The sequence below is a fragment of the Dendropsophus ebraccatus genome, chromosome 3 (genome assembly GCF_027789765.1).
Source record: "Dendropsophus ebraccatus isolate aDenEbr1 chromosome 3, aDenEbr1.pat, whole genome shotgun sequence".
Taxonomy (NCBI): Eukaryota; Metazoa; Chordata; class Amphibia; order Anura; family Hylidae; genus Dendropsophus; species Dendropsophus ebraccatus.
This window is the reverse complement of record NC_091456.1, coordinates 41,901,562-41,929,301: the sequence shown is the minus strand read 5'-3', so window position 1 is coordinate 41,929,301 and position 27,740 is coordinate 41,901,562. Positions and strand designations below refer to the sequence as shown.

The 27,740-nt window shown below is 43.7% G+C and overlaps 1 protein-coding gene across 8 annotated transcripts; it reads left to right on the top strand.

Annotated features, from left to right (window-relative positions):
* Positions 1-6,997: 6,997 nt before the first annotated feature.
* Positions 6,998-27,346, top strand: LOC138787056 (leukotriene B4 receptor 2-like). 8 transcript variants are annotated; one of them, XM_069964169.1, is made up of 3 exons: positions 6,998-7,044; positions 19,029-19,421; positions 25,146-27,345. In XM_069964169.1, the coding sequence occupies exon 3, from the start codon at positions 25,162-25,164 to the stop codon at positions 26,233-26,235; it is 1,074 nt and encodes a 357-aa protein (XP_069820270.1). In that variant the 5' UTR covers positions 6,998-7,044; positions 19,029-19,421; positions 25,146-25,161; the 3' UTR covers positions 26,236-27,345. The 8 variants fall into 8 exon arrangements, 7 of the variants coding, with proteins under 7 accessions (XP_069820270.1, XP_069820272.1, XP_069820271.1 ...); XM_069964171.1 differs by lacking the exon at positions 6,998-7,044 and having other exon boundaries at positions 19,029-19,229; positions 19,379-19,421; XM_069964170.1 differs by lacking the exon at positions 6,998-7,044 and having other exon boundaries at positions 19,029-19,289; positions 19,379-19,421.
* Positions 27,347-27,740: the final 394 nt, after the last annotated feature.

Here is a 27,740-nt window from a genome sequence, read left to right as displayed (position 1 = left end):
ATACTAGAAGCCCCCCTGGGGGACTTCTAGTATATACACTGTGATCTCTCATTGAGATCTCTGCAGCATAGATATGCTGCAGAGATCCATGAGATCGGCACTCGTTTGCTTTCGGCTGCTGCAGCCGGAAGTGAACGAGTGCCGAGCCGAGGACGGCGCCATCTTGGACGCGTCCCCGGCCGGCATCAGTAACGGAGATCGCTCCTCCGGGACAAGGTCCCGGAGGAGCGATCTCCCCCACTAGACACCAGGGAAACGTTGCCTCCGGTAATCGGAGGCAGCTGTCAACTTTGACAGCTGCCTCCGATTAGCTAATTAGCGGGCACGGCGATCAGACCGTGCCCGCTAATAGCGGCGGTCCCGGGCTACACGCGGCACCCGGGATCGCGGCACTTCAAAGCGGGGCCGCCGCGCGGCCCCGCTTTGAAGTGCAAGTGAGGACATAGGACGTACCGGTACGTCCTATGTCCTTAAGAGGTTAAGGATACTGCTTCCAGTCTGAACTGGCCATTATATATGATGTATGCATACATAAAGATAGGCTATATGAGGACAAAAAGAAAGTATAAGTAATATGGAAACAAAGAAGCTTAAAAATACCAGGGAAAACACAGATAAGGTCCTGTGCAAAGGTATGCAACCCTCCATACGGAATGAGACCATCTGGTACCCATTAGTTCTGTCACAAACAGAGAAAATATGTTTAACTACATACACACACACACACATACATATATAGTGGTCCAAAAGTATGTGTAATAGGGTTATAAAGGGGGAGATTTATCAAACATGGTGTAAAGTGAAACTGGCTCACTTGCCCCTAGCAACCAATCAGATTCCACAGACTCTTTGGAAAAAGAAAGGTGGAATCTGTTTGGTTGCTAGGGACAACTGAGCCAGTTTCACTTTACACCATGTTTGATCAATCTCCCCCCTTATAACCCTATTACACATACTGTCCAACTACTTTTGGACCACCCTGTACCACATACAGTTTTTTAATTGGCCACATCACAGGTTGTGAGGAAAAGGGAGTATGGTTCATCGATATATTGATATAACTATATATCAATAAAGCCCATGGCTCACCATCTGCCAGGAAGCCATACTCCGCAGGGGGGTCTAGTGTCCAGAGCCCTCCAGGTCCCTAAGTGTGAAAAGTATCACTCCTGAAGGCCAACAGGCATCCAAAACCCTGATAACAAATTCCCCCTACCTAGATCATAGCAAATATCTCCAGACTGAATGGCACAATAATTACATAACGAGTTATGGAATTTCTGTGCGGCCTAGTCATATGAAAAGTATATTTTCTAAATCGTCTGACCCACCCGAATGTCCCTCTGCATCTCACTCCTCTCTGGGAGCCCGGGATAGGGAGATACGGAGAACTGGTAGACCGAGCTGGGTAAAGGAGTCGTGCTTGGTCTCCAAACGTTTTAGGGGCCCAGCCGGACCCAATGGTACCAGAACCATCTCGCTATGACCCAGTGTTAGGAAGATATGACCCACTTTGGGGTTACAGGGGTTTTGGGCTGTAAGCCCAAGGGGGAGTAGCTGAGACCAGCCCACACCTGGGAGGGGGGCGTGTTGGCCAGGTGTATATATCCCAGGGGCCAAGCAGGACCCATTGTTCTTTGTCCGGGGAGGCCATGACAATAGGTCAGAGAAGTTCCTGAAAACCAACGCAGCAAGCACACGCCTCCCATGCTTCGCTTTACCACCCAAATTACGGTAACGATCAATTGCTAACACTGTCTGTGCTACCACCTGTACTTTGTCTCTGACCACTGTATATATTAGTCTGTGTATATTTTGTGTTGTTTAGTGCGCCCTTAAGGCAATTAAATATCCTATTTAATCTATGGCTGTTCTTTTGTCTCGATCAACGTACCCACACGCCCTTGTTCTCAAGCTAAAGCTATCACTCGGGGCTGGCTTCTGGCCCGATATAGTATTATTATATCTGGTGGCAGCTTTACCAGTCTTCCTGTGCCCACGTGGACGAGGTGGCGGTGTAAATCAATACCCAGCTGACCGTACTCCTGGTGGAGTGTGGGATGTCACACAGGTCATTTACAGACAGTGCCTAGTTGTATTGTTGGGAGGTGGGTGGTGCAAAATGAACCTTACCAGGCTCTGTCCATGTTATATGTTTGTTTTTTAGTGTTTTTAAATGTCTTGTATTAAGTGGTTATCTATATCGTAAAACTGAAAGTCTGTCTGTCTGTCTGTCTGTCCTCTATAGACTTCCAAACGCCTGAACCGTTTGACCCCAAATTAGCCCCACAGATACATTGGGTGCCCAGGCTCAGCATAACACTACCAATGTTGTACATAACTAGGCTGTATATAACACTGCCAATGTTGTACATAACCAGGCTCAGTATAACACTGTTAATGTTGTATACCAGGCTGTATACTGTATAACACTGCCAATGTTGCATATAACCAGGTTGTATATTACATTGCCAATGTTGCATATAACCAGGCTGTATATAACACTGACAATGTTGTATATAACCAGGCTCTGTATATAAAACTGTCAATGCTATATATAACCAGGCTCTGTATTCAGTCTGATCACATGACATCTCAGTTTGGCTATTAGGTATTTAGGATGTTTAAACTTTTTAGCTACAATTTACAATATAACCAGGCTCAGCATAATATTACCAATGTTGTACATAACCAGGCTGTATATAACACCGCCAATGTTGTATATAACCAGGCTGTATATAGCACTGCCAATGTTGTACATAACCAGGCTGTATATAACACCGCCAATGTTGTATATAACCAGGCTGTATATAACACTGCCAATGTTGTACATAATCAGGCTCAGTATAACACTGTTAATGTTGTATGCCAAGCTGTATACTGTATAACACCGCCAATGTTGCATATAACCAGGCTGTATATTACACTGCCAATGTTGCATATAATCAGGCTGTATATAACACTGACAATGTTGTATATAACCAGGCTCTGTATTCAGTCTGATCACTTGACATCTCAGTTTGGCTATTAGGTATTTAGGATGTTTAAACTTTTTAGCTACATTTTACATAAACAGTGCAGAACTGTTAGGGTATATAGTGTATAAAGGGCTATATAGGGCATAGATTTGACTCCTGGGTGACCTTGAAACAAATCTAATTAACACACTGACACTTTATACCCGGACAGCGCCGGGTACATTTTCTAGTTCATAAATAAATTTATTTGTATTTTTCATGCTACTTTTTAGGTGCAGTCCATTATTATTAACCCCTTAAGGACCGGGCCAATTTTCATTTTTGCACATTAATTTTTGTCTCCCGTGTTAAAAAGGCCATAGCAATTCAATTTCTTCACCTATAGACCCACATAAGCCCTTATTTTTTGCAACACCAATTATAGTTTGCAATGACTGACTTAATTTTTCCATAAAATATGCTGCGAAACAGAAAAAAAAATATTTGTGCAGTGAAATTAAAAAAAAAATGGCAATTATTATTTTGAGGGGTTTCATGTTTACACCGTTCACCTTTTGGTAAAACTGTCATGTTATCTATGCATGCTATCTATGCTTACTATTATAATCATATGTAACTTGGAATCTTTTGGCACTATGCAAATAAATATTATTATTATTATTTTAAAAAATTAAAACTTAAAAAAAAAGTTCTTAAAAGTTCTTCAAATTGCTCTATTACCATCCTTATAACACTTGTATCCTTGGGTCTATGGGGCTGTGTGAGGTGTCATTTCTTGCTCCATGATCTGTACTTTCTATGGTTGCTTGTACTTTTCTACCTTGCTTGCATATATGCAACGTTTTGATGACTTTTTGTTACAGTTTTTCTGGATTTGATTTGACCAAAATTCTGCAATTTTTTTTCCTTTGGTGGGTTTTGCACTTATGCCGCTTACCATGTGAGATCAGAAATGTAATAATTTAATAGATTGGGTGATTACGCACATAGCAATAGCAAATATGTTTATTTTTATTTTTTTTTATAAAATGGGAAAAGGGGGTGATTTAAACTTTTGTTAGAGGAGGGGATTTTTTATTAATAAAATACTTTTTTCTTTTTACTGTACACATTAACTTTTAGTCCCCCTGGGGGACTTTTATTATTACTGCACTGATCTCCCATAAAGATCAGAGCAGAAAACTTAAAGGGGTTATCCAGTGCTACAAAAACACGACTCTTGTCTCCAGTTCGGGTGCAGTTTGCAATTAAGCTCCATTCAGTTCAATGGAACTGAGCAGCAAAACCCCACCCAATCTGGAGACAAGAGTGGGGCTGTCTCTTTAATATATACTTGATCGATTAGATCAGTGCTGTATTACTCTGGGCTGCTGCAGCCCAGATCTGTAGATTACCGAGTAGGGATTACCGAGTGAGACACTGAGCCCCGGCCCAGTAAAGTGAAGAAATATTCACTCAGCGATCGCATCTGGGGGGGGGGGGGAGGAGATCCCCCTAACTAGACACCAGGGATGGGGGACACCAGCTATTTAAATGTAGCTTTCAGCTTTTACAACTGCATTTAAAAAGATACTGTAAGTAGCCAGGAGCTGTGATCGGACTGTGCCGGCTAATACACATGGTCCCCGGCTGCAGATAGCAGAATATAATAAAGTATATGTTACCCTTTCACTATCCCAGGTGCCTCTGTCCACTCCCTGGTTTGTTCCTGGCTTCTCCCACTCCCTGCAGCCATCGCAAACTGCAGAGCCGCTCTCTGAAGTGACAGTGCTAAGTCATTGGCTGAGCGGCCTGTCACTTCAGACACTGGCTCTGCAGTTCTCGCGGCGGCTGCAGAGAGCAGGAGAGGTTAGGAACAAACCAGGGAGCTGGTAGAAGCACCGTAAATGGCAGACAGGTAACATATATACCTTATTATTTTACACTAAAGGCAAGGGCTGCACATACATCGATAAAAATGTCCGTACAGCCCTTGCTCCATGACAGTCAGCCCATGTAATAGGCTCAGTAAATAAGCGCTGATCTAGCAGATCAGCGCTCGATTTCTTAACTGATCGGGTTGTGTAATAAGGCCTTAAGCCCTCCTTTAAAGGAAGCCTGTCAGCCGAGTCAGCCGCCCTGAACCCACCCCACCCCCCAAGACAGGGCCCCGGCATACATACCGGCTCCTGCACTTCCAGCTCTCGGTGCCCTGGCAGAGATATGGCTCAAGTGATTTCCTATGGCCATCGAACTTATCTCAGCTCATCTGCATATTGAGCTCACTGTTGAGCCGACGGCCATATCTCCACAAAGGAACCGAGACAGGATTGGGAAGGGCAGAAATTGCCATGATGTACCTGTTCGAAATAGTGGAAAAAGACACTGCACACCATGCCATACAGGTACATCATGATGCACCAAGGGGTTAAAACTATCCAGACAGTCCTCCCTAATCAGATGGAACTATGCATACCATAAATTAAAAGAACCTAAACCTCGTTTCCTGTCAAATTGTGGTCCAAGATATTTAGTCTTTTCTCTGCTCAAAAAAAGAGACCAAACATAGGAAGTCCCAGTCCTTTGCAAGCTTACAGACATGGCTTGGTATTGATTGACAGCGATTCATGAGCACGCACAGAGTGAGACAAGTCTTCACTCCACATGTGTACAGTTGTTATGTGTCCACATTCAGTAGCAGAGAAGCCTGGTGGTGCTTGCATTGTATGGTCAGCTCTCCTGTCACACATCACCAAAACCTCTTTAACCACACAGTGACAGTATACTGACTGAAGTGTTAGATAACAAAGAGCATTGTCTCCTGGTAAGCATGCAGAATTGATAATAAAATTCGCAAAATATATTAATATAATTAGCTTCTGTTAATTTCTTCTAGTTGATATACAACCTGCATGATAAACAGGTGTCTTTTCTTGTGTAAGTGCTTCAAGGACTGGGACGCCCTGTGTTTGGTCTCTTTCTTTGAACAGAGAAAAGACCAAGGAGCACAGTTTCACCAAATGTATAACTCAGATTTAAACATAGAAAACTAAAAAAATAAAAATAAAGTGAATATATTGCCAAACTGCTTGCAATCCCAACCCTTGTTGACTTCTTTAAAAAAGCATTTGCGACAGGTACAATTTAAAAATTACCTTTACATTTTTTCTTCAAATCAACTGGTTTTAGAAATTTATATAAATTTGTAATTTACTTCTATTTAAAAATCTCAAGCCATCCAGTAATGTATCAGCTGCTGTATGTCCTGCAGGAAGTGGTGTTTTCTTTCTGGTCTGACAGTGCTCTCTGCTGCCACCTATGTCCGAGACAGGAACTGTCCAGAGCAGCTGCAAATCCCCATAGAAAACCTCTCCTGCTAAGAACAGTCCCTGATTTGGACAGAGATGTCAGCTGTGTCAGACTGAAAAGAAAACACCACTTCCTGCAGGACATACAGCAGAGCACAGAGAAGTACTGAAAGACTGGACTTTTTTTAAAGACTTAAAAAAAAAAAAAAAGGAAATAGAAGTAAATTTCAAATCTATACAACTTTCTGAAACCAGTTGATTTGAAAGAAAAAGATTTTTGCCGGAGTACCCCTTTATGGCTGGTAAACTATAACAGTATGTGCTTTAAATTGGTAAAAGATTTCTGGTCCTTTAGAATCAGAGCTCTCTGAGTATTAAGGGGTTAATTTACTGTATGCGAGCTTAATATCCTCTGAGAATCTCCTACCTTTATTATTTACAGACATCTTCAGACTCCCAAGAAATGAAATCCCTAAGTGCAATATGTCCTAAACTTGTGCGCTCAAACAGAACTGCAAGAAGCAACCTTATATAGATGGTCTCGGTGTCTTTATGATACATACTCTCTGTTGTTTTACCAGAACTGTGTGAGGACAATCTGAATCAAAAGGGTCTCCTCCTCGTCATCTTTTGTCAGAAACTTTTTCTTTATACAGGTTCCCTTTCACTGTTGCTATTTTATGAAAAAATTATTGTTTTTGCATGCAGGTTTCCTGTTTTATTGTCAAAAGTGGCGCGCAACAGTGAAAAAGCGTACACAAGCCTAAATGTGCATTAAGGTAACTGTTAGTAGCCTCCTCCATCTATATCTATAGGAAATCAACGCTGGTAAGCCTCAAGTGTTTGTGAAAAACATAGGAAATCTGAAGAAAATTAAACCTTTATTTTCTCCAAGATTTCTATAAGGCTATGTTCACACATTGGCCCATTGCAAACTAAGATGCAACACACTTATCACTGTGACACAGATGGGTTGTTAAATCTCCTGGACGAAGGAACACAAAACGTGTCAGAGGGAAAGGGGGAAGCGCTGTTTATTGATGTTGATTCATGGATCACTAGCTGCTGATATGGGTGGGATTGTTGCCCACCCAGGTGGATTTAAAGGGCAAGTCCGTCCGGGAAGGGCCCTATTCCACCGAACAATTATCGCTTGCATAATCGTTAACGATTAACGATCTCAAACTACCTCTATTGCGAAAGACCTGAAAACGTTCACTCATTTCCATGGGACGATAATCGTTACTTATGATCGTAATTGCGATAGTTTTTTCTTCGCTATTTATTCGCTATTGCGTTCGTATATATTGCGAACGACCGAAAGATGTCTTATTCAATGCGAACGATTTGCGAACGTTTTGCGAACGAGAAACGATAAAAATAGGTCCAGGTCTTATAAAGCGATCAACGATTTCTCGTTCGGTCGTTAATCGTTAACTGCGTTTCAACTGAACAATTATCGTTTAGATTCGAACGATTTAACGATAATCTGAACGATAATCGTCCAGTGGAATAGGGCCCTAAGTTAAAAATCTTTACAGGCAGGGTGTGGGGGAAAATAAAAAACAAGTTACAGTCACCTGTCCCGTTGCCTGTACAGAGCCACATCCCGCTCCTGCACCCGCCAGCTGTCTTCTGAGCTCTCCATTGGCTACATCACGATCCATCTGACAAATGCCCAGCTCAGCCAATCAGTGACTGGGACGGGACACCGCTGCAGTCATTGATTGGCTGAGAGCACTAAATTTCAGTCTGTGACGTGGATCCCGGGTTGTGACGTACCCAGAACCAGGGAGAAGATGGTAGATGTCTAATTTAGTTAAGAATTTCAAGCCAAAAATTGATTGATTTAGAAAAAGTGAAAGTTATTGCCTGTTCTCAAATGTGCTGACCTATTGCATTCTATGACCAAGGGGTCTTATTGCTCAAAGTTTCCCTAATTTTTTTTACGTCATTGCATTCTAATACTGTGTTTTTCCAAAAATAAGGCAGTGTAAATTTTTGCTTCCAAAGAGACAATACACTGGTGCCTTGAATAACTAGCATAATTCGTTCCGGAACCGTGCTTGTAATCCAAATCCACTCTTAAACCAAAGCAAATTTTTCCATATGAAATCACTGATATGCAGACAATTGGTTCCACCCCCCCAAAATAATGATTTTATATTCTGAATAACATGTAGAACAGATGAAACAAACATTCAGAAACAGCTGAATATGTGATATTATAAGTTACTGTACAGTATAGCAATCAGCATGTGGAGTATAATGTATAGTAAGTACATAACCCTGATAACACAGCAGCAGTTTGTAGATACATAATGGAGCTGCGGCTGTGGCCGCCCCCTGCACTCACCCGCTCACTGCCGGCGCGTGGAATAGCTGCGGCAGCTAGCGGGGAACGAGGAGCAAACGATCGGTGATAGAGCTCGTTTGCTCCTTTGCATCGCCCCGTGGAATAGGGGCTTAATGCTGGGTTTGCACGGAACGATAATTCGCCCAATCGTACGATTAACGATTTTGAAGCAACAATTTTATTTTTATAATGATCAGCGTTTAGACGGAGAAAAATCATTAGAAGATTCATAAGAAAAATCGTTATTGCGATCGTTTTTAAGATCGTTTAAGCCCATCTTTCACATAGGGTGAATGTTTGAAAGACTGTTTACACGAAGCGATCTGCGAACATTTACCGAACGACGGACGGCGATTTGAGATGTTGAAAGATCAAAATGAACGATTTGTCGCTCATCACCTGATCGTTTGCTGTGTTTACACTGAACTATCATCGCTCAAATGGGATCGTTATAGCGAAAATTTAAACGATAATCATTCTGTTTAAACCCAGCATAAGTCACTTACCTCCGTCCTGTCAGATTGGCAATCTGTAGATTGGAGTCGCCTCTCAGGCAGACTCTATGAACAGATCGCCGATAATACTGATCAATGCTATGCTAGGGCATAGCATTTATCAGTATATGCAATCAGAGCATTGCATAGATAAGTCTCCTAAGAGACACATATATGCAATGCAAAATGTGTAAAAAATAAATAAAAAAAAAGTTTTAAAACATATATATTAAAAAATTATTAAAAATGATGTATTACCCCCTTTCCCATTATACAAATAAAAATATTAAAAAAACATATCGTAGTGTGATGAATTATCTAATCTATTAAAATGTAACAATATTTTTCCTGCACAGTGAACAGAGTAAATGAAAAGTGAAACAAAAAACACCAGAATTGCTGACTTTTTTTTAATTATATTTAGACAAAAAAATTATAAAAAATAATCAAAATTTCTCTCTTACACCAAAATGATATTAATAAAAAGAGATCATGGGGCAAAAAATGACACCCCAGTCAGCCCTGTAGGTAAAAGATAAAAGCGCTATGGCTCTTAGAAGGCAACAAGGAACATTGCATTAATTTGACATGGACATCCGGGCACCAATGACCTTGGTCTTGAAGGGGTTAAGAACACACAAAAACATACGCTATTCAAAGCTAATAGAAAACTTACTGACCATTTTGCACAGGGTGGTCTAGACGGATAAGTAGACAGACAGGAAAACATAGACAGACACTTAGGGCTTAGAACGACAACAAAAGCGCACAGTGTGAACCCAGCCTAAGGGTCCTTTTACACGCACAGATAAATCGCTCGATTTTTTTTTTTGTTTTAAACAATAGACGTTTAGACGGGAAGATGAATCGATCTAAAAAGACGTCATTGTGATCACAATTGCGGTTGTGAATATTTGTAATTGCGTTGGCATCTACTGTATATACCGATGAGTGTTTATACTGAAAGACTTGAGAACGACTAACAATGAATTTGAGGTCAGCTCAAAACGTGATCAACGACATACAAATTTCCGTTCGCAGTTTAATCATTTCCACAAGCAAACCAGAAGATTATTGCTTAAATTCGAAGGATTTAATGATTTTTTGCACGATAATTGGCCGCTGTAAAAGGCCCTTTAAGCTGTACCTTATTTTCTGCAGTTTTTATACATACATTTTTCTCAACTTTTGTTTGCTTTTGGTGTGTTTTTTCCAGGTGTTTGCAGCTCAAACAACTGCCCAAAATATTGTGTGTGTGAACATACCATGTCTTCAGGAACATCCTCAACTGTACCCAATATTTTCCTCTGTCTACTTTATATTAAGAAGTTTTCCAGGAAAAAAAAAAAAAACTATTGATGCCAATCAACTGTACAAGTTGTGCAGTCGGCTCCATGTAAGAAAGTTGCTGGGGTACTGTAGCCACAGCTCCTTTTAACTTCAAGGAGCCGTAGCACCACTGCTAATGTGACTGCGGAGTCAACTGCTCAGTGTAGTGTGGGTGTGGACAGGTATTGATCAATAGTCTTTAGTTCCTGGACTACCTCTTTAGTGTATGGGTGAGTGTTACTATAAATACTGCATTCATGTATTACAATATGAGCAAATGCCTAATAGATTTTCAAGAAAGTGCCATTCTGGACCACAGTAGGTTTTAGGCCAGGGCTATACTGTATACATTTCTTTCTTGTGCTACAAGATTAATATCAATTATCGAGCTGCAGCGGCAGTAAAGCTCCTATGACATCTGGGGGTGGGTTCGGGGGGGCTGTCAGCGCTCATTTGCTCCTTGTTCCTGGCTCCTTGCCGCCACTATCACACGCGGCGGCAGCGAGCCTGTTAGTGCAGGGGAGGCCGCGGGGGGGGGGGTGGGGTCGCTCAAATGATGAACTGAAAGAGGTTTTTATAAAGAAGAAAGGGAGAAAAGAAAGAAAAAAAAGGGGGCAGCGGCACCTCGTGTGATACCTCAATATATCAGAAATAAGGAAGGTGCTATGTGTGATAGGAAGAATAGGAGAAAAGTTCAGTACAAGGCCTGCTCTAGGCTGTGCCATAATGATAGGTATGCCACTGCTTGTAGGAGGCATATCAGTAAAGGACACACCAAAACTTTGCTACTCAATGCTAATGAACTAGTATAGACAACTTACTGACCTTTTTGCACAGGGCAGCTCAGGCCTTATTCACACATTGCATAAAATTGTCAGTGGTCGCAAATCCAGACAATTTTAGGGTCCATTAAATCCTATGTCCATTAAATGCTAACATTGAACTCAGCACGGATGCCTCTCCTCGATCATGTCACCTGCTCCCATCTCCCCTGCTCCTGTCACTCCTTTCCAACTTTCCCGCTCCTGTCTCTCCCCCACTACTGTCACCGATCCCGTCTCTCCCAGGCTCCTGTCACCTGCTCCTGTTTCCCCTGCTCATGTCACCGCTGCTATCCCCGCTCCTGTCACCCGCTCCCATCTCCCCTGCTCCTGTCACCCGCTCTCATCTCCCCAGCTCCTGTCACCGCTCCCATCTCCCCAGCTCGTGTCATCACTCCCGTCTCTCCCCCGCTCCTGTCACCGCTCCTTTCTTCCTCGCTCCTGTTACCCGCTTCCATCTCACCGCTTCCATCTCACCTGCTCCTGCCACCGCTCCCATCTTCCCATCTCCTGTCAACACTCCAGTCTCCCCAGCTCCTGTCACTGTTCCTGTCTCCCCCACTTCTGTTACCTGCTTCCATCTTTTCCCAGGTCCTGTCACCGTTCCTGTCTTCCCCGCTCCTGTTACCCACTCCCATCTCTCCCCTGCTCCTGTCACCGCTCCCGTCTCCCCAGCTCCTGTCACCACTTCCGCCTCCCCAGCTCCTGTCACTTGCTCCAACAGACTGTTTTTCACGGAGTGGACAAAACCACCTCTGTGAAAAACACTGGACATGTGAATGAGGCCGCCTTAGACAGAGAGATAAACAGACATATAGACAGACAGACAGACAGCGGGTTAGGTTTATCTATGGGTGTGTTAGTAATATAATAATTCTGCCTTATCTTATCTTACAGAAAACAATACAAAGTCACACAAAACAATCCATTCCATACCGTTATGACCATATTTAACAAGAGTGATGGGTTTCTCCTTATGGAGTTTCACTATTCTCCAATCCTACAAATGACGTCTTTTATCATTCTCCTGATTCTCTACTCCATCACCGTAATTGGAAATATTGTTATCATTTTTATTGTTTCGAGAAATAACTATCTACATACACCAATGTATTTTTTCCTCATTAATTTGTCTTTTATAGATATTTTGTTCACCAGCACGATCACGCCAAAGTTCCTTTCCCTCATAGCAAATGGAAGTGGAAGCATCAGTTATGTCGGCTGCCTGATACAGTGCTACAGCTTCTTTTTCTTGGGCGCCTCTGAGATATTAATCCTAACAGTCATGTCTTTTGACAGGTTTATGGCTATATGCTATCCTTTACGTTACATGGCAGTGTTGAGCCCCAAACTCTGTCTTTATCTAGCTTCGGGTTCTTGGGTATGTGCCTTTGTGGATACCATAGCCCCAACCATACTAGTAGCCCAGCTTACCTTCTGTGGCTCCAACAGAATTAACCATTTTTTCTGTGACGTAGAACAACTCTTAAAACTGGCCTGCAGGGATACTCGGTATCTAAATGTGTTAAATTTCATGGTTTCTGCAGTGATTGTCTTTGGATCACTTATATTAATCATTGTATCTTATATAAATATAATTGTTGCAATACTAAAGATGCCTTCATCATTGGGGCGATGGAAATGTTTCACAACTTGTTCCTCTCACCTTTTGGTTGTCTTTATATTCTATGTTGGCACCGTGTTTATGAGCTTAAGGACTATTAAGACTTACTATGTAGACTTCAACATGGTTTCTGTAATCCTGAACACAATAATCACACCTTTCTTCAATCCATTCATTTACACTTTGAGAAACGACCAAGTAAAACGAGCTCTGAGGACCTTGTGGAACTATGGAGGCAAAAATACTAGGAACATGCATGGTAAAATAATGGTGTGACCCTAAAAAAGAGGCAACAAGGTGAAATGGGGAAAAGGTACATTCATGGTTTCTGTGTATAAACATAACTTTTTTGTTTTTTTCATGGTAGCCCTCCAAGTGGTATAATCTTTTAATTTTTCTATCAACATAGCCACATGAGGGCTTATTTTTTGCAGGACAAGTTGTACTTTTTATCGGTACCATTTTGGAATAGTTTTTTTTTTGGGGGGGGAGGGGGGGAGAGGTTAACAATATAGTGGAATCAAAGCATTTTGTGAGGATTTATATTTTAAGGGGAACTGTCAGCAGGTTAGACTAATCCCTCCAGCACAGAAGACGCCGAGGAGGAGGGTATGTTTCTGTGTGCTCCACAGTCCAGTGAAACTGTCAGGACCACAGGGGAGCCTGTTAGGAGCACTTCCGCCCACATAGCGCCTATTCCAGCTTGGAATTGAGAGACTATATTTTAGACGTCACATATTTTTTGCTAAAACATGATTATATTTCTTTTGACAATTCATTCTTTCTCCAAATTAGGGGCGCTCCCATGGGAGCTAGCTTCTCCTCAACATTAGCTGGATTGTACATGGCGTGGTGGGGGGAGCTGTATATCTTCTCCCACTCTAACCCTTTCTCCTCTGACATACGATGCTATGCTACATGAACAATACCAATAACAACTTCAATTTTACCCACTATGGGGAAGATTTATTAAACATGGTGTAAAGTGAAACTGGCTCAGTCGCCCCTAGCAACCAATCAGATTCCACCTTTCATTTTCCAAAGGGCCTGTGGGGAATGAAAGGTGGAATCTGCTTGGTTGCTAGGGGTAACTGGGCCAGTTTCACTTTACACCATGTTTGATAAATCTCCCCCTATATGGATAAAAAAATTAAATATCCTTCTTGGACATCCTGCTCACTTCTGAAACAAAAACCCATAGGGTACATACCTCATTATTTCGCAAATCCACTGCAGGTAATACAATTTTGCATGCTAACAACAGCCATCCAACCCACACTGTACGCTCCATACCTGTGGGAGAGTTAACTCTGAGCGGTGAAGCGCTCTTGCTCGTCTGACAATATTATGTACTTGGTTCAGAGTGAGCAAGCATGCGCACGCATGAAACAAAGAGGCTACAAGTCATTCCATCTTGACAGAGCACACAACATAGTGGCTAATAAAACAAGAGGTGACTTATTAACAGAAAAAGACAAGACAAAACAATCTAACTCACAGCAACACAGCGCTAATACTATGGTGACCAGGGGCAATGCTAGGGTTTTAAAACATCCGGGGCACGGGCCCTCTGAGTGCCGTCATAAGTGGTTAGCGAAGGAGCCCAGTGCACAAGCTAGTAACCCTAACTCTATTAGCCTAGCTCTATTGCTTCCACAATAACTGCGGCTAAGCAGACATAGGCAGCCACTTGCCCTTGGCTCCTGTCAGGGTTACTGTCATCGGTACACCCCAGTGGTGCGCACCACTGCAAGAGTAGCCCAGGCAGCTCCTTCACAGCTCCCCCTGTACACACAGCCTCTGGGAGGTCTGCCCTAGCTCCTATCCTCTAGGCCAGTGTTTCCTAACCTTTTCTACATAAGGGAACTCCTACCACATAACGTTCTACAAAATGCAAAAAACCCATTCAGTGACTCACAGGTGACGTCTTCTTTGATCTGAGATGTTCTTTTTTCCTCTCCATCTGGCCCAGGCCTCCATGATGATTTCTTCCAGCTACAATTCGTCTCTTCAGAACCTGCCAGACAAACATTTTAGGCTCCGCACTTTTCATTCAACTTCCTCCCCTTTTCCCCTCCTATAGGGTCCCATACAGTAGCAATTCCACTGCTTCGTGCCACGTGCAGTAAAGTGAGTAGGTTTCCCCCTGTATGTAGGATCCCCTGCTCTGCCCTATATAGTAATAATGTCTCCTGCTGTGCCCCATATAGTAATAATGTCCAGTGCTGTTCCCCACTACATAGTAATAATGCACCTGCTGTATCCACCAGCAGGTGCTGTATCCACATGCACACTCCCCCACCTGACCCCCCCACACGCACACTGCCCCACCTGAGCCCCCACACACTGCCCCACCTGACCCCCCCCCCCCGCTCACACACACACTCCCCCACCTGTCCCCCCCACACACACACACTCCCCCACATACTCCCCCACACACACCCACACTCCCCCACATACTACTCCACACACAAACTCCCCCACCTGACCCCCCACTCACACACAGTCCCCCGACACACAGTCCCCTCTCTGCCCTCCCTCCGCACACACCCCCAACTGACCCCCATCCCCACATACTACTCCACACACACTCCCCCCCACCTGCCCCCCACTCACACAGTCCCCCACCTGTCCCCCACAACCACGCAGTCCCCCATCCCTACATACTACTCCACACACATTCCCCCACCTGACCCCCCACTCACACACAGTCCCCCATCTGCCCCCCCATCCCCACATACTACTCCCCACACACTCACCCCCACTCACACAGTCCCCCACCTGCCCCCCTACACAAACACAATCCCCCATCTGTCCCCCCTCCGCTTACACACCCCACCTGAACCCCATCCCCACATACTACTCCACACACACCCCAATCTGACCCCCATACCCACATACTGCTCCAAACACACTCTGACCCCTCATACTACTCCACACACACTCTGACCCCCCCCATACTACTCCACACACACTCTGAGCCCCCCATACTACTCCACACACACTCTGACCCCCCCATACTACTCCACACACTCTGACCCCCCATACTACTCCACACACACTCTGCCCCCCCCATACTACTCCACACACACTCTGACCCCCCCCATACTACTCCACACACACTCTGACCCCCCATACTACTTCACACACACTGTGACCCCCCCATACTACTCCACACACACTCTGACCCTCCCCTCATACTACTCCACACACACTCTGACCCCCCATACTACTCCACACACTCTGACCCCCAATACTACTCCACACACACTCTGACACCCCCCCCATACTACTACACACACACTCTGACCCCCTTATACTACTCCACACACACTCTAACCCCCTATATTACTACACACACACTCTAACCCCCTATATTACTACACACACACTCTGACCCCCCCATAAAACTCCACGCACACTCTGACCCCCCCATACTACTCCACACACACTCTGACCCCCCCATACTACTCCACACACTGTGACCCCCCGTAGTACTCCACACACACTCTGATTCCCCCCATACTACTCCACATACACTCTGACCCCCCATACTTCTCCACACACACTCTGATCCCCTTATGCTACTCCACACACACTCTGACCCCCCCACCATACTACTCCACACACACTCTGACCCCCCCACCATACTACTCCACACACACTCTGACCCCCCATACTACTCCACACACACTCTGACCCCCCAATACTACCCTACACACACTCTAACCCGCCCTACGCACACTCCCCCACCTGACATCACACACACACACGCTATCCCAGCAGACTGCCATCCCCTGCCCCGAACACACACAGTAACCATGGACCCCCCGGGGGTTACAATACTCACTCAGCATGCAGTGTGAAGTGGAAAGGCAGCGGGGAAGAGGCTTGGCGGGATAGTGGACGCAGTATGACGTCCCTGGAGTGTCGGGTCCGGAGCGTGCGGCCGTCCAGTGCGCCCCCCCATCCAACAAAGAGCGGGCGTGACGTCACTACAGTGGTGTCCGGACCTACGTCAGACAAGTGGTGCAGGCTGATCCCACTCCCGCGGCCCGCCAGAGCCGAAGTAACAGCAGCCTGCTGCCTCTGATAGTGATCTATTACAGGCCTCGGCTGCTGTTATTTTAGCGCTAGCGGGATCAAATAGCTCTCGGGGCTAGGCTGATATGCCTAGCGACGCCACTGATGGTGACGTTTTCCACTAGGTATTCCCCAGAATATACTCAGATCACACACGTCTTACAAAAAAAATTTGCAAATTTTGAGACAAGATACCACATTACAAAACATTATTGACCAAGGTGTATGGTGTGTGGCACATAAGGGACAATCACTGGGTGACCTCTTATCGCCCAGTATGCAGTAGCGGATTATAACTGGTCCTTTTCGGGCGGTAGCCCGGCGCCCTGAGCTCCTGGGGGTCCCATGGCCTCCCAAAAAGACTTGGTGAACAGCCCAGGGCCTATGGTAAAGTTAATCCGCCCCTGCCAGTATGTTTAAACCCTCACAACAAAAAACAACAAATTATATGACAGGGAATTATAAGTGTGGTTTATCAAGATGCAATATGTGCAGGTACACATCTACAATTAGGGAATTTAGTAATCATGACGAAACACAAGGGTTCAAAATAGATGATTTTATTGTGAAAGTGATTTTGCTGTATATATAATCATGTGACAAAAGTAGTGGCGGCAGCAGACCGTTGCTGTATATATAATCATGTGCTAATAGGAGTGGCGACAGCAGACTGTTCTTGTATATATAATCATGTGCCAATAGGAGTGGCGGCAGCAGACCGTTGTTGTATATACAATCATGTACCAATAGGAGCGGCTGCAGCAGACCGTTGCAGTATACACAATCATGTGCCAATAGGAGCGGAGGCAGCAGACTGCGGTTATGTGCTATGGGCTGCCCGGACGATCAATCAATCACCCGGGCAGCCCCCCCGCAGCTCCGTGCACTCACCCGCTCACTGTCGATGTGTTTAATAGCGTCGGCAGCGTGCGGGGAAAGAGGAGCAAACGAGCGCCCACAGCTCTCTGTCGCCCCGTGTAATAGGGCCATAAGTTACTTAATAATGAAAGAAATTAAATAAAAAATTGTTACGCATATGCTTTTTACAAGGGCACCCTATGGGTGAAGGATGCCACTGTATGGCATCTGTCATAGACCTCCATTAACCATGTAGACTATATCTGGATACTCCAATTATGTCACTTACCATATGTAAATATATATCACTGGAGCTTCCTCAGGCACCACCATCACCATCACCATCACATGTAAAAGTGCTTGTGTCCTGAGTTTCTCCCACCCCAGCTTCCATTTTACCCCATAGCCCTCAATATGTGCTGTGAAATCAGTTGGTGCTATACAAATAAAAGCATCATTATTATCAGAGCCGTTACTGCCAAGATAACCAGGGGGTCAGTCTCATCGGCTTTTTATCTCAGTATTGCTGACTCCAGCCAGGCCTAGACTGAGATAGATGGCAGAGGGAGATATATGGGTGATATATTTAACTGTACAACTATACAGAAGGCTATGGGGCTGGCTTCCATTTAAGGTTTGTATCGAGCGTCCTGCTTACATATACCTCCAACAGGATACAGAATATTTACTTGAAATGATATCTGAAGTCAAACACTATTGGCAAACTCAGCTCTGCTACATCTGTATGCAATGTAATTGTTAACATGAGCACTCCTACACTACTTTCACAGTGAAACGACTTATGCAGAACAGCTTGTACTTGGTTGGACTAACAATAATTTCTAAAAGATCCCCCCCTTTAAATAACCTGGTTCAGAATGTCCAGTTTTGGTGTAATAATAGACTCCGTCTCCTCTGCTCATTCCTGTGAGAAGCAGTATGGCAAGCTGATGCTATGAGGTTTCGTGGGCAGGATCTTCTGCAGAGTTCTATTAAAAGTATTTGGCTTTATCAACGTCACTCAGCCATCCGATTGCTGGTCTGGGACCTAGATAAGGGGCGGGCATGGGACTAAAAGGAAAAAAAAGCCAGAAATTGTGAAACCGATATATTGTGGAATTTTAATATAAGCAAATAGAGGGGAAAAAAGACATGTCAAGGGAAAACACATTTTTCTATTTTCTGCATTATACCCCAGGCTGGATTGGGAAGATGTTTGCTGTCGGGAGGCTGGGAGAGGCGTGTGGAAACATTCCATGCTGTCTAAGCATGAGCTGGGCGTGACAGTACAGGAGCGTGTCTCAACTGGAGACTGGAAAGACGGTCCAAGACTATGGGAGTACTCACGAGAAACAGACCAAAGCCGAGATAATGCAGAACAAGCAAGCAACAACATGAGGTTTAGGAAGAAAGGCAGCAAACCATATTGCTTCCTTATTAAATTATTCATGTACTAATAGTATGTATTATCCTTGCTGTAAGTAGAATGGTCTCCATCGCCTTTACTAGTCTTCTAACACTGCGTCCGTATTATGTACTGTCTTACAGTGACAGAGAATCCCACAAGAGATTGAGGCTACCCTAACCCCAGGTAAGTGACTACACATGATTGGACATTGTACATAATCTATATGACCTGTATGTTATAGATGAGTAAAGGAACATGTTGTATCCTACTAACATCTCATCGTATGTAGCGACAAGTGAACTTAATGTATTAGTGAGGATTCTTATGCTTCTTCTATGAATATGTGAGATGCAGTGGATGTAGAGTCAACCTTCGCAGCCTTATCATGTGCGGTGTATTCATGTTTCATAATAAATATTATACAGGCAAGTATGATAAATTGTGCAGGCAACTTTATTATGAATGAGCATTACAATTGGCTATTAGAACCACTATATACAAGTCACATAAAAGTATTGGTTATAGAGGCGTCTGCTTTATTAACATTGGTACGAATTCTGTTCCACCATCACTTAAAGGGGTTATCTAGCAAAAAAAAAAAAAAAATCTTTCAAATCAACTGGTATCAGAAAATTATAGAGATTTGTAATTTACTTTTATTTGAAACTCTCAAGTCTTCCAGTACTTATCAGCTGCTGTATGTCCTGCAGGAAGTGGAGTATTCTTTTCAGTCTGATACAGTGCTCTCTGCTGCCACCTCTGTCCGTGACAGGAAGTGTTCAGAGCAGGAGAGTTTTTTTTAAGGGGATTTGCTACTGCTCTGGGCAGTTCCTGACATGGACAGAGGTGGCAGCAGAGAGCACTGTGTCAGACTGGAAAGAATACACCACTTCCTGCAGGACATACAGCAGCTGATAAGTACTGGAAGACTTGAGATTTGCAAATGGAAGTAAATTACAAATCCATATAACGCGTATTTAGGCATAGCTGAGCTGGATTGCCCTTATAGACCTTCAGAATTCCAGGACTGTGTGATTCTTCTTAATTATTTAAATAATGAGACACAATGGAAGCCATAAAACAGTAATCTTGTCATTACTGTTAAGTTTCTCATGTCTGCGTTAGTCACCAGATCCCACGTACAGTAATTCAGTTTCAGCAAGAACGTCATGGATTGCTGGTGATGTCCCATAGGCATAGGTTGCTTCATCCTGCCAGGATGCAATATAAAATTGGGAAACTAATATGACTAATACAGTATACAGTACATACATATATATGTATGCCCACCTTTCTACACTGTTTTATTATTACACATACAATGTATAGAGTTGAGTCATTTTCCATTTACTTTTACTCATTAGTACTTAGTCATGTTGCAGGGTTGCAGTCTGTATTTTAGTCCAGAGCTAGATTCCATATTCACAGCAAAATCCATGTCAGGATGCTGAGAGACTCATACCAATACTCATACAGTGATTTTCTACCTGTGGACTGATGGAAAGCACTGGAATATCTACTGTGGAAATTTCATACCATTGGCTATGTTCACACATGGTATTTCCCGCAGTCTTTTTTTCAACTAATACCAGGAGTGGAACTCACAGCGCAAAATTATAATGCAAAGATTTGCACATTTTCTCTGTTTTCAACTTTGACGGGGCGATTATTAGAGGAGGGGGTGATTATCAGAGAACACACGGGGATGGACCAGCTTATAAAAAGGAGGAAAATTTATTTAATCCAACTGTATGAAGCAGGAGGGAACATCCGGGGGCACCACCTGGTAATCCAACGCAAGTAGAGTCCACCCATACAGATTTAGGCCATGTTCACACTCTGCAGCACCAGACGGATGATCTTCATTTCTGATGAATTGGGATGCGGACCCATCCGTATGCGCCTGCATCCCAATTCACCGCTGCACACAATGGAGCTGCACACTCTGTTGTGTGCACTGATATGTCTTCTACAGCCGCTATTCAGTGAATATCGCCCACAGTGAAATTGGCTCAGTTGCCCCTAGCAACCAATCAGATTCCACTTTTGATTCCTCACACACTCTTTGAAAAATGAAAAGTGGAATCTGATTGGTTGCTAGGGGCAACTGAGCCAGTTTCACTTCGTGCCATGTTTGATAAATCTCCCCCAATGTGTATACACTCTGGCTGGGATTCCCTCTAGCTGCAGCACAATGTAAGTTGCAAATCGGCAATAACGGCTGAGATTAATACGTTGTGGGAACATGGCCTTAGTAAGAGTTCACACAGTCCATCAGTCCTCTCCTCTGAGTGATGGCTTCCACTGGATCCCACAGAGGTGCTGTGCTCACACCAGCTCTCCTTCTCTCAGATCCTCATAGATCTTCTGCCTTCATGGGACACCAGGGTCTGGACATGTTTTGGGTTCTTTGTCTTCTGGTCAGTACTTTGGGGGTGGGGTACACAACCTACAGCCCCCTCCACACCTAGTGTCCTCTATAAATTTCCCAGCAGAAGGTGATAAGAGCCCATGCTGCCCTGCCCCCTTCCTTCTTCTCCAGACTCCCTGTCTCTGGTTAGGGGTCGACAGCCAGGCACACTGTCACATTAAGGGTCTTATTCCACGGGCCGAGCAGGGCCCAATCAACGATGTAAACGAGCGCCTTTCTGCTAGATCAGCACTAGTTTACTGGGCCTAGTCCACGGCCCCGATGATCGTTAAACGAGGGCTGCAGGGACATCGTTACCGATGTCCTTGCAGCCCTTGTTTCATACATTACCTGTCCGGGCTGCAGGTCTTCTCCTACTCCCGGGGTCCCGTGCCGCAGCAGCTTCGGAGCAGGGCTGTCCGAACTGACAGATTGTTCAGCCAATCACTGGCCGCGACGGTTCCAGACAGTGATTGGCTAAACAGTCTGTCCGGACAGGTAATGTATGATGCTGCTGAAATCGTCGGTCACCGATGCGTGCCGCTATCCCACTGTAGCGAGGCGCGGGTCGTGACTGATGATTTAAGGTCTGAACCTAAATGAACGATCAGCAGATGACACGATAATCGGCTGATCGTTCTCTCTATTCCTTGGAGCCATTATCGCTCCGAGTCGGCCAATTATCGCTCTGTGGAATAGGCCCCTAACCCACTGCTGGTTTTGGTTGAAGAAAGACCATGTGTGAACATAGGCAATATCTGTTCCATACATCTAATTATTATTATTATTTTTTGGCTCAGAAAATAAGTTGTGTAACAATATACTCTAACAGTAAACCATCCATTATGCATGTGTTAAGCTATAACCTTTAATTGATACATTAAGTTGATTCTGAGATATGATTACCATGGTAAGAAGCTTCAGGCTTCAAGCTCATTATATCTCACAGTTTAAATACCTTCTTGTTAGGGTCTAATGATTGTTAATGTCACACATATAATAATGGTGCCTACAAACATTTACCAAATAAATAAATTCATGATAGTAAGCTATGGCAATAGACCAAAATTAGGTTTTATGTTTATTCTCTGTTCTCACTAAGAATGGTGGAACAAATCCTAGCTCCTCTTTTTAATGACTTTATTGCTGAGCTTTTTGGCACTTTTTTTTTTCAACAATGTTCTAATCATCTAGTTTCTAATAAAATATTGTAAAGTCTACAAATATGCTGTTTGGTTTTACCATTTTTCTAGTGTTTTTAGGTATTCAATAGCATTTTCACACAATGAAACAATGACCATTTTTATGTGTTTATGGAATAAAAATATAACCTCATTATTTATTTTAGTGGTTTTGGCTTTTATGAACTGTTCATGACATGTCCGTGCTTAGAAAATGACTGATGTTCCTTGTTTCTCATTGCTTAACCGTATTATAACTGCGCTTTTCCTACTGATATGTCCAGAGACGTGCTGAGAAAGCTAATTGCATCTCTCATCCCCTGACATCAAGTGAGTGTAGGAGGACTGACAGAAAGTTTTGATAATATAAGTGACTTTATTCTTCACACATAGTGATCCAGCACGCTTGATGTTTAGTGTTCACAAAGACGACCTGTCACTGTGTGAACGGTGTGAAACCAGGAGGCTCACCTAACTGCTGCTGCCTTCTGGTTTCCAACGCTGCTTGTCATCTCGTAGAACACCTTTGTGGTTGAAATATTGCTGCTTTATTCTTGGTAATGCAATAAAAGCTTGGGACTTTTTACAAACAATTGGAAACTGTTGTATCCCTATTCCCCTATGTCCTGTCATCTTGAAAAACTTTTGACATGTCATAGAGACATGTCAAATGTTTTGATCGGTCTGGGTGTGAGTGTTCAGACCCGTAATGAACGCTGACTCCCACACCGTCCTGCATATCTCATACTATCACTCTCCTTCTTTTGATGTACAAAACCACTGACTTTCTTTGGGTGAGGCCTTACTGTGTACACACCCTGGGTCTTATAATTCCATGGGTCCCTCCTCTAGCTTACACTAGCAATCTCACAGTATTTAACCTTTTAATCCCTCCTAAGTACAGCTTTTCTTAAGGTCCTATTATACAGAACGATAATCTGCCCAATCAGGCTCGCTACGTGTAATAGCAATGCATGGCCGATGACTGAAGAATGTTAAAGGGGTTGGCCATTTTATAGTAAAATTGCTCAGTGTTCAGTATAATTTTTTTTTTTAAAGGGGTTGGCCACTTTATAGTAAAATAGGTCAGTACAAAGTATTAGTAACTGTACTCACGGTATATACTGACAGCAGCTCCCTGTGTACTTCATAGAGCTAATATCAGGCTCCCCTCCTCCAGGTTGTGCTGCCCTGCTCTGTGGTGTTTTGGTCCATAAGATTGCTGACATGGAGAAGCATGTGACCATGCCCCGCCCCCCAGTATCCACCACTGAGCCTGTATATGTCTATGGAGGACACAGGGAACAGGGCCTGGTCACATGCTCCTCCATGTCGGCCATTTTGTGGACTGAAACAAAACAGAGCAGGGCAGCCCAGCCTGGTGAAGGGGAGTCTGATTTAGCTCTATGAGGTACACAGGGAGCTGCTGTCAGTATATACAGTGAACACACTTACTAATACTTTGTACTGCCCTATTTTACTATAAAGTGGCCAACCCCTTTAAAAAAAAAATTATACATACCTGTCCACGCTCTCCGGGGGTTCTTCTAGCTTCTCCCCACAGCCACCATTTGAACTTTGCAGTGACAGGTCACTCAGTCAATCAATGGCCACGCGGTATCCTGTCTCAACCAGTGATTGGCTAAACGGTCTGTCAGTTCAGAGACTGGCTCAGAAGTTCCAGCAGTGGCTGCTGGGGGGGGGGCTAGATCATCAGGGAACATGGACAGGTATGTATAAAATTTACTATTTCAGACAAGGGCTGCACGGACATCGCTAACAATGCCCATGTAGCCCTTGCCGCATGATAGTCGCTTCGTGTAATAGCTCTGTAAGCAGAACGGCACTCACTTATTCGGCAAATCAGGCCATGTAATATGCCCTTTAAGCTCTATATAGGGGGAGATTTATCAAACATGGTGTAAAGTGAAACTGGCCCAGTTGCCCCTAGCAACCAATCAGATTCCACCTTTCATTCCTCACAGACTATTTGGAAAATGAAAGGTGGAATCTGATTGGTTGCTAGGGGCAACTGGGCCAGTTTCACTTTACACCATGTTTGATAAATGTCCCCCTAAGTTCTTTTTTCCATTTAGCCAACTGATTTACTCAATACATACTATATCTTATGGTGCCTTTTTTAAAGACTCTCTATAGACTGAAAAGTTGTTTACTTTCCTCCTGAAAAATTGTGATTTATATTATAGTACTATTACCATAGGAAATATCTTTTTAATGAGTCCTCTTGTCATCCCTCTGGACAGTAGATTCTCCCATAATGAAAACTTTCTCACCATCCTCTTTTTTCCTTTTCAGGCCAAGTTATTTCAAAATGAATAACTGTGTCAACAATTATGGAAACGACACCATCTTGAGTTCCCAGGCTTCCCGGATATCTGGTGCAATATTCCTGGGTCTGGCAGCATCCTTGGGCTTACCTGGGAATGCCTTCATTATATGGAGTATCTTATGGAAACTGAAAGGAAAAGAGAAATCAGTCACCTGCATACTTATCCTTAACTTGGCAATAGCTGATGGCACAGTGCTTCTTCTGACTCCATTTTTTATAATATTTTTGGCTAAAAAGACCTGGATATTTGGTAGAGGTGTCTGTAAGGTGGCCTACTACCTCTGCTGCCTTAACATGTTTGCAAGTATTTTTATAATTGCTTTAATGAGCATGGACCGCTTCCTAGCCGTCTTCCGGCCGTATATGGCTCAGTCACTGCGTAAAAGGGATATGGTAACAAAGGTGCTCTTAGCCATTTGGCTACTAGCGGGGGCTTTGGCTCTTCCAGCATTTGCATTCCGAGAGGTCATTGAAAATCAACAAATGAATGCAACTATTTGTGAGCCTTGCCACGCCAGCCGCGGAGAGGCTATATTCCACTACACCTTTGAGACGTTGGTAGCCTTTTTGCTGCCTTTTCCTGTGGTATGTTTTAGTTATATGTTGGTATTAATGAAGCTGAAATCAAGCCGGATTGGACAAAGATCAAGAATTGAGAAACTGATTGCTGCAATTTTGGTGACTTTCGCAATCCTATGGCTTCCTTACCATATTCTCAATGTAATTCAAGTGACTGCCAACCTGACATCAGGAAGCTTATCTGACAAACTGGCAATACTTGCTAAGAAGAGCCGAGCCGGGGCTACTGCTTTAGCCTTCTTTAGTGCCTGTGTTAACCCTTTATTGTACGCCTTTGCAGCATCGGATCTGTTTAGAGTATTCGGTGTAGGCTTTGTAGCAAAGCTTCTAGAGGGAACAGTGGCAGAAATCCAAAAGAGGGTCAGGTCTCAAAGGGACCTTGTCAAAGGTCTCGTAAGGGTTGGAAGTCGGGGAGAATCCGTAGAATTCGAAGGTAGAAATGTTGTAAAATTAGAACCTTTAAATGGTAACATCTAGCCACAGAGAGGCATAATGGAAATGTTACAGCACTAAAATATATATATAGTTGTATATATGTATATATACAATATTGTTTTTCTTGGATTTGATAAAAACAAACTCTGTAGCCCTCCATATTGAATCAGAGGCCTGCATGGGTACAGCTGGGCCCCATGCTCCTCTGTGGAAGCCCTCTAACAATACATATACTCAGTATAGGTTATCAATATCAGAATGGCTGACACCATACACAATGAAACATATGTCTACATACACAATAAATCTGAGCCCAGAGAACATGACTTTTTACACTGTGTAACGGCCATGCTGGGTTTCTACAGCTCAGTTCCCACTGTACTAACCCAGCACAGCCACTACACACTGTTCTGAGCCATCAGCTTCCAGTTCTGTTTCTTTGTGTATACTCTGGCAAACAGCTGGTAAGCAGGGGTGGTGGATGCCAGTACCCTACTACTAATATATCTATGACCTATACTGAGGATAAATGATCAATAAGTTTTTGTCCACCCTGTAAATACTTTGCATAAATTATTTTTTTTATATACCGAATCTGATATATCATTAGCATAATCATTTCAGTGTGTGATGTTAATGATAATTAAGGTACTAAATTCACTTGGGGTTTAGTACCTTGGCCACCTAGCCACCGAACAAAGGGAAGAGTAACAGGATACATGATCACCTTAGCCACACTTTACAACTTTATCACATACAGTGATCGCAACTTACAATAGCCTCAGGTTGCAATATTTTTAACATACAATGGTCCTTTCTGCAAAAAATATATAATTAAAGTATATGTAGATATCTTAATATGCAAATAAATACATGTTGTAATGCATGAAGGTTCTGTACTCAAAGCTATCATTACTCACAGTGCCATGTGGTCATTGAAAGCTAGGCCAAGATGTAGCTGCTGCATGGGGGGCCAGAACATTCAAGCTTCTCCAATGAATGGAATTATACACGAAAACAATAAATGTACAGTGGTAACACATTCATATAACTTTGTTACTTTCTGTGTTCATCCCAAGTGTATTTTATATCTGTTTATTGAGATATTCCAACCCTCCAAGCCGGTCTGTGTTTTGCTACGTGGGAACATGGGCTTATAAAGCTTTGGTGCGGCCTCATCTGGAGTATGCTGTTCAGTTTTGGAACCCGATTTATAAAAAGGATGTTCTAGAGCTGGAGAGGGTACAAAGCACTGGCGGAACTACCGCCGTAGCAGCCATAGCGGCTGCTACGGGGCCCCGCCGCATCAGGGGGCCCGTGACGCGGGTCCTGTGCTCCTCCTGACCCGGCGACTCCTTTCCCCAACCATAGGGAAAAGGAGTCACTGGGCCAGGAGGAGCACGGGACCGACGGACATCGCTCCTGTCAGTCCCCCGTCTGATGCGCGGCTGCCGGGGGTGTCGCGTCCTATCCCCGGCAGCACGCGTATCATAGAGCTCTCTGTGTGCCGGAAGTCGCGGCCGCAGCACAAGCCCACAGAGAGCTCG